At 36.1% G+C, this 11,693-nt stretch overlaps 2 protein-coding genes across 6 annotated transcripts in view; both read right to left on the bottom strand.

The window, feature by feature from the left end:
• Positions 1–2,045, bottom strand: part of LOC112054615 (uncharacterized) — a 92,147-nt gene extending 90,102 nt beyond the window's left edge. Inside the window, exons 1-2 of the mRNA XM_052889812.1 lie at positions 1,886–2,045; positions 619–705 (exon numbers count right to left, since the gene is read on the bottom strand). Of these exons, the coding sequence (XP_052745772.1) occupies positions 619–705; positions 1,886–1,971 (173 nt within the window). The 5' untranslated portion in view covers positions 1,972–2,045. The remainder of the gene's footprint in view (positions 1–618; positions 706–1,885) is intronic.
• A 3,823-nt stretch (positions 2,046–5,868) lies between these two features.
• On the bottom strand, positions 5,869–11,641 carry LOC112054617 (zinc finger protein ZFP2-like). Of its 5 annotated transcripts, none has more exons than XM_052889794.1 (9): positions 11,434–11,641; positions 11,202–11,317; positions 10,885–11,059; positions 10,672–10,764; positions 10,215–10,349; positions 9,666–10,103; positions 9,206–9,564; positions 9,040–9,101; positions 5,869–8,598 (listed from the first exon to the last, which is right to left on the bottom strand). In XM_052889794.1, the coding sequence occupies exons 2-9, from the start codon at positions 11,279–11,281 to the stop codon at positions 7,814–7,816; spliced, it is 2,127 nt and encodes a 708-aa protein (XP_052745754.1). In that variant the 5' UTR covers positions 11,282–11,317; positions 11,434–11,641; the 3' UTR covers positions 5,869–7,813. The 5 variants fall into 5 exon arrangements, with proteins under 5 accessions (XP_052745754.1, XP_052745753.1, XP_052745756.1 ...); XM_052889793.1 differs by having other exon boundaries at positions 11,385–11,641; XM_052889796.1 differs by lacking the exon at positions 11,202–11,317 and having other exon boundaries at positions 11,361–11,641.
• Between the last annotated feature and the right edge of the window lie 52 nt (positions 11,642–11,693).

Genomic DNA, 11,693 nt, shown 5'->3' on the forward strand with positions numbered 1-11,693 from the left:
GCTACTTTTTGTCCCGGAAAAATCCATGATTCCCGAGGGATTTGTGAAAAACTAAATTCCACGCGGACAAAGTCGCGGGCGTGTGCTAGTATCTCATAAATCGATTGAAGTACCAAGTTGAAATTTTGCGAGGAGGTAGTTCAAAGTTTAAAGGAGACGTACGCTTAGACCACCTTTATAGTCAAAAGGAGGTCTAAGAGCGGACAGAGTCGAGGACATCAGCTAGTATTAATTTTATCTTTTAATTATGTGTATTAGTTGTAATTTTGCTTAATAAACATGACTTTTATTATGCTATTAATATAGTTGTAATATAACCTCTAAATGAATTATTAATTACTAGAGGACGCCCGCGATTTCGTCCGTGTGTAATTTAGTTGTTCACGAATTCCTCGGGAACCATGGATTTTTCCGGGATAAAAAGTAGTCTATGTGTTAATCCAGGCTATAATATATCTAAATACCAAATTTCAGCTAATTCGGTTCAGTAGTCGAGGCGTGAAAGAGTAACAAACATTCATATCATCAAAATCATCAGTTTTCGCAAATCTCAGGAACCATGATTTTGCACAAAATGGCCGCCAACAGATGAGCGGTTAATCTGTTTTTGTAACTTACAGAGCATTGGTGTTCTCAGCATCACTGATAATTTGTTCTAGAAGATCCACTGTTGCTATTGCAATATTTTTTGATCCGTGCAATTTCCTACAAAAATAAAATTTGTTAATATCCAATTTTCGTTAGATCAAATCAAAACAATTATTTTTTTTTGTCATTCTTTACAAGTTAGCCCTTGACTACAATCTCACCTGATGGTAAGTGATGATGCAATCTAAGATGGAAGCGGGCTAACTTGTTAGGAGGATGAAAAGCCACACCCACACAGTCTCTACATGACAATGTCTCTGGCAGTGGGGGAGACTAACATTCCAAAGGACCTCAATATAAACGTGAATGAATATTATGACCTAACAAATGAACTAACTAAAAATGGCTATATAGTTAGTCTGTACGCCGTAGAAGTAGGTGCGAGAGGATTACCAGCAAAATCTCTCTATAACATGCCTAAAGACCTTGGCCTTTCTAGAACTGCAAAAGGATCTACATTAAAATGGGTATCTGCTATAATATAACAGGTAAAGCTACTGTTTGATTCATGAATCCTACAGATCCTAACATCATTATCAACCAATATTTGGCTCACTGCTGAGCACGAGTCTCCTCTCAGAATGTGAGGGTTTAGGCCAATAGTCCACCGCTGGCTCAATGCAGATGCACTTAAAATTCACCTCCAACTGAAAAGTTGGAGGCGCATGCCGCGGACGTGCAGAACTAAAATATTAACATTATGGTTACATTTTCTTTATTTCTGTAAAGGTTTTTGGGTTAAATTTGCTGCCCCCTAAAATCTGCCGCCCTAGGCTCCAGCCTAGTTAGCCTGCTGGTAAGTCCAGCACTGCACGAAAAGCTTAGAACCTGCTCTGAGGCTACGGCTTCTCCGTTATCAGAAGTAGAATTTAGTAATATTCCCTGTTATCAGAAGTGTAACTAAGTCAGCTCCGCCATCATATATAAATAGGTATATATATGTATAGTGTATTTGATTTATTATCATTTGATAAGGTTTTATATTTATTCAGTTTATGTTCCATTTTCTTGAAAGTTTGTGAACGTCTGTTTTAAATAGAGAACATATTATATATCATTTTCTTGTCACTACAAATTGCAAATTTTAGTTTTATATTTCAAACACAGGTAAAAAAAATTATAACTATTCACGGCTTGTTTAGGCTAATGTATTTGTATTACCTTCACCATTATTCGAACCTTCCATTCACATAATATGGAATTTATTTGTATTTAGAATAGTAGCAATTCTACTTACCCACTTCTTACCATAGACACAAATTTCACAATTCCGTCTACAGTTTTATCGTCTAGTTCTTTTAAATTGAAATTTAAAGGTGCCATTGTAGTTTTTATTTTGTATTTTTATTACACTTACAACATAACCTCTATTAGTTTTTAATTTTGGGCTGACACCGCTGACCAAGGAACATATCCGCTGACACAATCAAGGAACATATTTACACAATCACAAACAAAAAAGTAAAGACCACAGACCACAAATGGTAAAGACGTCTATTGATCTGTGAAGTAAAGTAAATACAAGCCACAGATCACTATAAATTAGTAAAACACAAACGTCGGTCGTCAAATCAAATGACACAGACCTTAGATTAAAAAGAATGGACTTGTTTCACACTCAAATTCACCAACAAAAAAGTCTGTCGTTTTTTGAGGGGGATGACTTCTCTCCGATACATTTAATGGCACACAGAGTATGGACACAGAATACATTTAATGGTGTTACATATTTTCGATGTGTGAGTTTACCTCGACCCCTCAAAAAACGACACATTTTTGTTGGTGAATTTGAGTGCGAAACAGGTCCATATTCTAAACTAGCGAACGCCCGCGATTTCGTCCGCCCGCTGTAAAAGTAGAGTCAGTCAGGACCCCTTTCAAATAAAAAAAAAAGAATTACTCAAATTGTTCCAGGCGCCTTCGAGTAATCGCGTAACATACATACAAGAAAAAAATAATAGACTCGAATTGAGAACCTCCTCCTTTTTGAAGTCGGTTAAAAACGAGATTACTCTCTAATGTACTTTATCAATACGAGCCCGTGTTAAAGAAACCCAAACATCGGTCATCAATATCAACCTACTAGGCCAGGGTAGGCGAACCTTTATGCATCAACGTGCCATTTTTTCTAAAAAATGTTTAATGGGGTCATTGGCGTGCCATCAAATAATTTTGACTTTCTGATTATTTGGAGAATAACAATAATAAATACTATCAAAACTCTTTATGAAATAAAGTAAACAAAAGAGGTACATTTTGGAATGTTTTTATTACACGCATAAATTAAATTATTGTAAAATTAGTGTGACTTCTGTTGCTGCAGGTTAGATGACAAATAATTTATGTCAAATACATACTTTACACATGTTTTATGATCGGCGACGTGCCCAAAATATTGTGTCGCGTGCCATCAATGGCACGCGTGCCATTGGTTCGCCTACCCTGTACTAGGCTATAGGGCCCACCATAGATTTACGATTCGGTACAGGGCCCACAGAACACTAATACATAGGCATAGGGCCTTTAGCCCTGTAGCCATGGGCGCACAGAACACTAATACTCATGGGCGCAGGGCGTCACTGGAGCTCAATCTGGCAAGTTAAGCCGAAGCCGAAAGTGAATCCGTGATGTTACATAAATCTGAGTGTTGAGATTCGCGTTACGTAATAGATTTTGAAATTATACTTTTTATTAAATGTCTGTTTTTTAGTAACACAATATTATGTAATAATAATAATAGCCTTTATGTCATCAAAATTAACGATGCTTATATAAATGCAAATAATTTTTTGGCCCCAACACAGAATGGATGTAAGGCCCGGTCTCGTGGTACAAAGGAACTTCTCCTCATGGACACTGCCAGGGTGTAATCAGTCTGTACATTACGACCTCAGCCTATTTGCGCAATAGATGGCGCTTTAAGGCACTTTGACCAGCAGGATTCTGAGGTAATCTTAAGCCAGGTATTAAAAAAAAATTATAACCTTGTGCGGCTTGTGACATTTTGTAGACGAAACGGTTTTATTTCTGCTGCTTTCTTCATGGTGTTTTTTTGCATTGATCTTTCCCGACGACCTGGCTTTTTTTATGGATTTTGGTGACTGTTATAAACCGTTTTAACCTGTGCTTTACTTTGGATTCCGAGAACTCTGTTATATATGTCTTGTCTTGGGATTTAGTAGAGTTCTTTTTTTATTTTTTCGTGCAGATTTTTTACATTTAATTGGTGTAAGTCAACAAATATATTGTTAAGGGGTACCACTAGAGGTTTTGACGAAGATGACTCTATTCAAAGAGACGGAGTTGTTTATGTTCACAAAAGGAGAAACAATAAATAATTATATGTATCCCATTTGTGTTTTTATTATTTGTATCCGAATTCCTAAATAAAATAATAGAATTAAAGAACAGTTAATACTATTATGTAAACATTATGTTTATGTCTCTATGGATATAGGTATATATACGTAATTCGACGCTCATTTTATACTTATGGGTATATATTATAATTGGTGTAGTTCTCTATCTGCTCACATGATGGCGCTAAGCGGAGATGGCATCTGAGGACTCTATACCCTATATTCAATGTACTCTATGGACACTGCTATTTGCCAACAGGTTCGGCGAAACAGAAAAAATCTCACGTCTGCCTGGATAAACTATAAGAAAGTCTATGATTCAGTGCCTCATTCACGGCTCATGGAGGTCATGCGGTTGTATGAGGTCGATGCAACACTGCTTTTTTCTTGAGTTATGTATGAGACAGTGGATGACAGTCCTTCGTCATCCAGGCGCTTCTGAGTGTTCTGAATCGAATGAAGCGATAGAGATTAGGCGAGGTATTTTTCAGGGCGATAGTTTGAGCCCTTTATGGTTTTGCCTAGCTCTCAGTACTTTACTGCAGGATTCAGGGCTAGGCTTTCGCCCAAGGGACATATTTACTGCTTTCGCCTTCGCAGGGGTGGTGAGCTCATATCTCACTTGCTTTACATCTAGCTTTACATGGATGACCTCAAACTGTATGCATCAAAGCGTTCAGGGTTTTTTTTTAATTTTTAATAGTGTTTTGTTTTTTATATTTATTTATTTCTTTATTTATTTATATAAAGCACGCCAATACGCACAATATTAAACATTAAAAATACAACATGTCACATGAAATAATTAAGTTAAACATAATAAATAATAGGCGCACATATCATTTACATAATTATATGTCAACATTTAATTGATTATATGTCAAAATTATAGGAAAGACTAAAATGTCAAAGTAAATTAATAATATAAAAATAATAGTGTCCAATTTTGAAACAATAGCATAAAAAACAAATTAATTGAATACAATTATTAATAAAACAAACAGAAAAATACATTAAACTAAAAAAAATTAAACTTGCCACGATTTGTGACCTTATTACGAAGAAGGTATTAATTAATAATAAGGATACTGTTTGTCGCGAAAATAAAATGAGAAAGCAGTAAACTATGGGTGTAAAGTTTGTATGGAAATTCCTTCAACTTTCAAGGTACATTTGTAAATGTAAAATGATAAGTGGACTCTTTATTATACTTTATGGTGTGAAATAGGGGTTGAAGTAGGGGTAGTTTACATCGATTTTCACGCGGACGAAGTCGCGGGCGTCCGCTAGTTATGTGTAAAATGGACATGTAGCTTATTTTTAAATACGTAGTGTTAGCTATTGGCTAGCAATTGTTAATAATAGATTCAATATCATTTATGTTTATCCATTTTTATTTAATTAATATAATGAGCATGGTGGAACAATGACTTCCGCCAAGATGGCTACTGAATGTAATGAACAGAGTTTGAACAATGACTTCCGCCAGTATGGCGGCAAAATCTCTGACTCGTCTGGCTATATAAGAAGATGCTGGCTGTCATAGTGGTGGGCGGTGGCCTTCAATCTTCATTCTTTGTTCAACTGTCTTCGCGAGTACACCTATCCAGTTATTGTAGGTATGTGGGTATGTATTGCAATATATTATTAAAATATCAATTAAATAACCTATTTAGAGTATATTGTATTACGTGATTTATATGTATTATATAAAGAAATAAATAAATTAGTTTGATTTAATAGTAAGAGTTGTGAAAATGTTGATACCCGGTGTAGTTCTAGAAATTTCATTATACTTGGCACATTTCATTTTATATAATTATTGTTAAAAATTAAAAAAAAAGAAAGATAAATAAATAAATGAGAGGAAAAATAACAGCCTTTATTTCAATAACCAATACAAATTACAAATACAAAATAATACAAATTTGTCTAATTATTAATGTCAATTTAGTATAAAAGTAATAATAAGCCCTTTATACTGCGTTAAGAAATTACAATATATACATTACATTTTGTTTTTTTTTTTTTAAAGAATGTCTCCTATATAGGCATAGTGTGCCTTTCGGCATAGGCCTCCTCCAGCGACTTCCACTCTCTTTCTAATGCGACCCTTCTCCAGTTTGGACCTGCTGTGAACTTTAATTTAGTATGATTGATGATGAATTCAGTATATAGAATGTACATTTAATAATTTACGATTTTAAGTATGGCAACTTGTTATAAGTATGTATATTTTGATTTATATATTATCTAAGTGTCATGTATTTTCTACTTTTCTTTTTATGTGTACACCCGTCATTATTCATTATTCCTTGTATTTATTTTCTCTTTTTCGATTGGTTGTCTGGAAGAGATCGCTCATTAGCGATAAGGCCGCCAATTGTACATTACTTTTTAAGTTAACTTCTTGCTTGTTATTATTCTTTTTGGTGTACAATAAAGTATATTTCATACATTTAACATTTTTTTTTAATTTTGTTATTAAAGCACCTACTTTTCTCGCTCGCAAATCTAATCCAATTGATACCTGCTGTGTCAGTGAGGCCAGCACTTAACGCATGGATACCAGTGAAGCAGCTTTTCAGTCCATCGTCCAGTATACACAGGCCAGTATTATGTAAGAGATAGATAGTTGAATCTCTACTGAAGCGTATTACATAATACGAGTACATTACCCAAGACACACACACACACACATGTTTTTATGTCTTTAGATTTTTTTTTTGTTGTACCCACTATGATGAATTATAAATATTTTTAATAACGGCTTGTTATGGAAGAGCGGCGTCTTCTGTCACAGGAGTGTACAACTCTTAAAAGAAGACTAGCCTTTAATTATTTGTTACTGATTGAAATAAACTTTTTTAATTCACACCATTTTTCGAAAATCGAGTTTTCATTGCTATTCAAAGATTCTGGCTATTATTCGATAGTGTATGTATATTGTATATGTAACATTTTTTAATTTTTATCTGTCTAGCCTAGTATCTGGAACGTTCAACTGATTTTAGCAGCAGCGCAGAGAGTTGCACTTCGTACAGTTGTCAATAGTTTACAACTGTAACTTCTGTTTGCACTTTAGAGTGTATCAACACTTGCGGCACTTTCGGATACAATAATTACATTTGATCAGAAAAATAGTCAAGTTTAAGTGGGTCCATATCTAGAAGGTATTTTTTCGGCATTCTAGTATCAGGAATATTAATTCTTTCATCAACTTCCCGCAAAACATCAATATCAATACTGTCCACAAGTGAAAACAAATTCTCTATATTATCCATATTATTTACGTACACAGAACAAAACAACAAATAAATATGTACGTAAGCAAACTGTTGAAATATTTTACAAATTCACAAGTGTTCCACGTCACAGGCACAAATGATAGAATACTTACCTCAAATTGTTTTAAAACACTCGACAGACTATTCTTAAATAAAGAAAATCGTGACTATTACTTAGCTAAGAATTCTTAATTATTGCATTGCTTACTTCTGCCGTTTAGTAGACTATAGAATGAAAATCGTTGTTTAAGCAATTACTTTTGCTTAAGTAAAGACTTTTACTTGTCTATAAATATGGCTGTTAGTGAGTGTGCATTATCATCTTATGTCGCAATAAATTACATCTTTCTGCAGATGTGAGATCTTTCTGATGATGGTGTGCGTTCTTTTATGTCTGTTTAAATCACCTTTGCGTGCACATCTATAACTACATATCTCACAACAAAAAGGCTTCTCACTAGTGTGTGTTTTCATATGTTGCAATAAATTAGGTTTATGTGCACATTTATAATTGCAAATCTAACAAGAAAATGGTTTCTCGCCAGTGTGCGTTTTCATATGATGTAATAACTGACGTCGCTGTATACATTTATAATTGCAAATCTGACAAGAATAAGGTTTCTCACCAGTGTGCGTTTTCATATGATGTAATAACTGATGTTTCTGTATACATTTATAATTGCAAATCTGACAAGAATAAGGTTTCTCACCAGTGTGCCTTTTCATGTGATTCAATAAATGACGTTTACGTGTACATTTATAATTGCAAATCTCACAAGGAAAAGGCTTTTCGCCAGTGTGGATTCTTTTATGTCTTTTTAAATCACCTCTGAGTGCACATTTATAATTGCAAATCTCACAAGAAAAAGGCTTTTCGCCAGTGTGCGTTTTCATGTGACGCAATAAATTACTTTTTATTGTACATTTATAATTGCAAACCTTACAAGAAAAAGGCTTTTCGCCAGTGTGAGTGTTCATGTGATATAATAAATGATGTTTACGTGCACATTTATAATTGCACATCTCACAAGAATAAGGCTTTGCATCAGTGTGGGTTTTCACGCGTGGTTTCTTATCTGGTACAGGTTTTTTCGGTTTCTTGAAAATATCATATAACTGTACTACACAGTTTGTGAATCTATTTATGTCTGTATATATTTTGGTGCCGCTCTGAGATGATTGGTTGTCCAGTTCGCCAATGTCAGTCTCAAGGATTTGTTCACTTTTCCGGGTCGCAGCTGCTTCTTCAGTTGCCTGCACTGTGTGGTCCTTGTTTGCCGCAAGTCTCGCGGACAGTGGAGCGACTGAAACAAAACAGTCTTCATATAATTTCCTCCGACAAACCTTTGCGACAGCTCTACTTCTACTATCTGTGCGCCTGAACGTCGCTCCCGCAATATTTACCAATACTGAATAATTGAGCAAACATTAAACAGTTACACGGCAACTCACAGTGTATTACTGTGAGTTGCCGTGTAACTCAAGATGTCGACCTCCGTGACCGACGCAGACGCCCCACACATCTGTCTATACAATAAGATTCGACAGATGCACAACAGCTGCAGTCCATCGCTCCCAGTCTATATCGGCGGTACACAATACGACTATTAGAACACTCGAGTTTCATCTATCTTCAACGTTATACCTACATCACAAACCCGACGAACTCAGAAATAAGTTTCAATGTAACAATACCAACACCATAGTAAACACAAAAGTAACAATCAAGTCCACTTGCCCCTCACCTAAAGCCTGAGCGCAGTCTGCAGCCGGGGGAGGGACATCATTCCGCCTCCGACTTCCTGTCCTGTGAAACATTGCAGCAGAATGTGAGTTTGCTTGCTGAGCACCATACTGAATAAATACTACGCAAAGCTGTTAGTTTTGTATAGGAGTTTAAACAAAATTCACTTGTTCTGCAGCACGAGTGAGTCACCGCTGCGGCTCACAGCTGCACGAGGCTCGCACACTTGTGATGCATCACATGCAGCGTCGTTGTATACTGACTTGTTCTGCAGCACGAGTGAGTCACCGCTGCGGCTCACAGCTGCACGAGGCTCGCACACTTGTGATGCATCACATGCAGCGTCGTTGTATACTGACTTGTTCTGCAGCACGAGTGAGTCACCGCTGCGGCTCACAGCTGCACGAGGCTCGCACACTTGTGATGCATCACATGCAGGGTCGTTGTATACTGACTTGTTCTGCAGCACGAGTGAGTCACCGCTGCGGCTCACAGCTGCACGAGGCTCGCACACGTCTCCAGCATTCTGCCGAATACAAAACTCACTTAAAACATGTTTTTCTGTCCACAGAGGACATAGTATGTGAGCCCATATACCACTTCTGTAGAGATGTGAACAAGTCTCACCTTGAGATGCTCGCTCATGTGTTCATAGTATTCATTCTCTTGCATAAACTCTTCAGAACAAAGCGTACAGCCAAAGGTAACACTTTCAATCTTAATGAAATTCTCTGTTTCGGGCACATGTTCTGGAACTGTAGTGCGGGAAACTGCTGTGTTTGCATCAAGTGATTCATTTATATCTTCATCTAGTAAACATGTTTCCAACTTTATGCTTATATTGGAGTAATTGTCGGTAGAAATAAGGTCGTTGGAATTGTCTTCAGTCTTTACCACAACTGTTTCAACATCTCCCACTACAGATTCCTCTGCTGCTGTCTGTTCCTCTTCATCAGTGTGATCTATGTACAAGTCACAGTGATTAGCTGGTAATGTGGTTCGTGTCAAATTAAACTTGAGATGTTTCGCTGTGCAGTTCATCAATTCTATATGTTTTATTGTAATCTGAAAACAGTATATATTTACTTCTTACCAGATGGTTCACCAAAGCTAAGAAGAACCAGTGAAGTGTGTCAGGTTTACAAGTGAATGTAACCATTACTACTAAGTACTCACTGATTCATCTTGTGCATGTAAGTCTGTCATCAGTGAATGGGCTCTCAAGCACAAGTCTCTAAATCTACTGAAGTTAATCAATCTCTGAGCACACAGCACACAGAGTGTTTGCTTCAGGTTTCCTCCACGACACAACTGAAACAAAGCAAAGGCTGTCAATACAGGTTTGGTAAGAGAAGTAGATAGAACTTGGGGATTCATTTTGTGTTATATTTTGTGAGTGCACACTACATTACACAACAGTGCATCACTTGTTTATTTTTGTCTGAACTTTAACTCAATCTCTGTCTTGGTAAAATAAATTAAATTTATTACACTTAATTTGTTAAAATCTGTTGTTATTATTTTTTAGTTAAAGATTCACAGACATCTAAATACTAATTAAGGTACTGAGATAATATCTCAATTCCCTTCACAGTTATAACACATAGTAGAAACAATGATATTGTCAACTCACAGACAGTCCAGTTAGCTGTTCATATGCCTCCTCCAACTTGTGTTTACTCATTAGAGACAGCTTGCTGTCAGTGTCCAGGCATATCATGCACATCTGTAAGTATACCAATAGTTACTTCTACATTACTGATTGTATGTGAGTAATGCTGCTATAGGTATGTCTTAGCCCTTCCTATGTTAACAATCACAAATAAAAACATTACGATCAACTGACCTGCACTGTTGTAGGTATAGCATTAGAGCGAATCTGCCTTACACAACTCTTTGATATATAAAAGTCTTCATCTAAAAAATGCTGTGAGCAGACCACAGCAGGGTCGGGCAGGTGATGGTCTTGTGTGCCGAGGGCTCTGAGCCAAGCAGCATGGAGATTATCTTCACTGGGTAACCTGGATATACACAACCAAAATAACAGCTATAGCATGTCCTGATACATTTAAAGGAATTGAGATCTGTGAGTATGCGTGTGCTACTCTGCTTGTGAGATTGGCGGTTGTGGCTCAAAGTCATTAGATAAATAACTCTACTCACTCATGAAAGGTAATTCCTGTTCCCTCAGATGTTGACGCATTGTCTGAAGTATTTACGCAGAAAGGCACGCAGCACTGCATCTTGGTGTAGTTGGTGTTTTACGGATTTAAATTTATCTGTAAGGTCATTTCGACAATTTATTTGAAAGTTTGTACTTACTATTAAACATTTATGTATAATAACCAATTTCCTTGATTTTTCAAATTATTTAAATTTACAATAAAAACCGCACCCTGATGCTTTATTTTGTAAATAGAAGAAAACCAAAGAGTATATAATCACTACGTAATTATTAATTATCTACATAAACATAACATATCACAGACGATATACGACAGAGACAAACGTCAAAAATACTCACGCCACCACAGATAAATCTGTTTATGCTCAGATCAATTATCTAGCCTTGCTAGACGTTATTCCATTGTCAAAAGTATATGATCACGATCTAACGTGTTTATAACATCCGTTTAGAATTAGAGTATTTTATAA

The sequence above is a fragment of the Bicyclus anynana genome, chromosome 26 (genome assembly GCF_947172395.1).
Source record: "Bicyclus anynana chromosome 26, ilBicAnyn1.1, whole genome shotgun sequence".
Lineage (NCBI taxonomy): Eukaryota > Metazoa > Arthropoda > Insecta > Lepidoptera > Nymphalidae > Bicyclus > Bicyclus anynana.

Bases quoted from the DNA above. Each gene is read 5' to 3' on its own strand.
- LOC112054617 (XM_052889794.1), bottom strand. From the start codon at position 11,281: ATGCAGTGCTGCGTGCCTTTCTGCGTAAATACTTCAGACAATGCGTCA. The intron at 11,060-11,201 runs GTGAGTAGAGTT...GTGTATATCCAG, and splicing joins ACAGGAATTACCTTTCATGA to GTTACCCAGTGAAGATAATC. The intron at 8,599-9,039 runs GTGAGGGGCAAG...GTTTTGTTTCAG, and splicing joins AGACTGCGCTCAGGCTTTAG to TCGCTCCACTGTCCGCGAGA.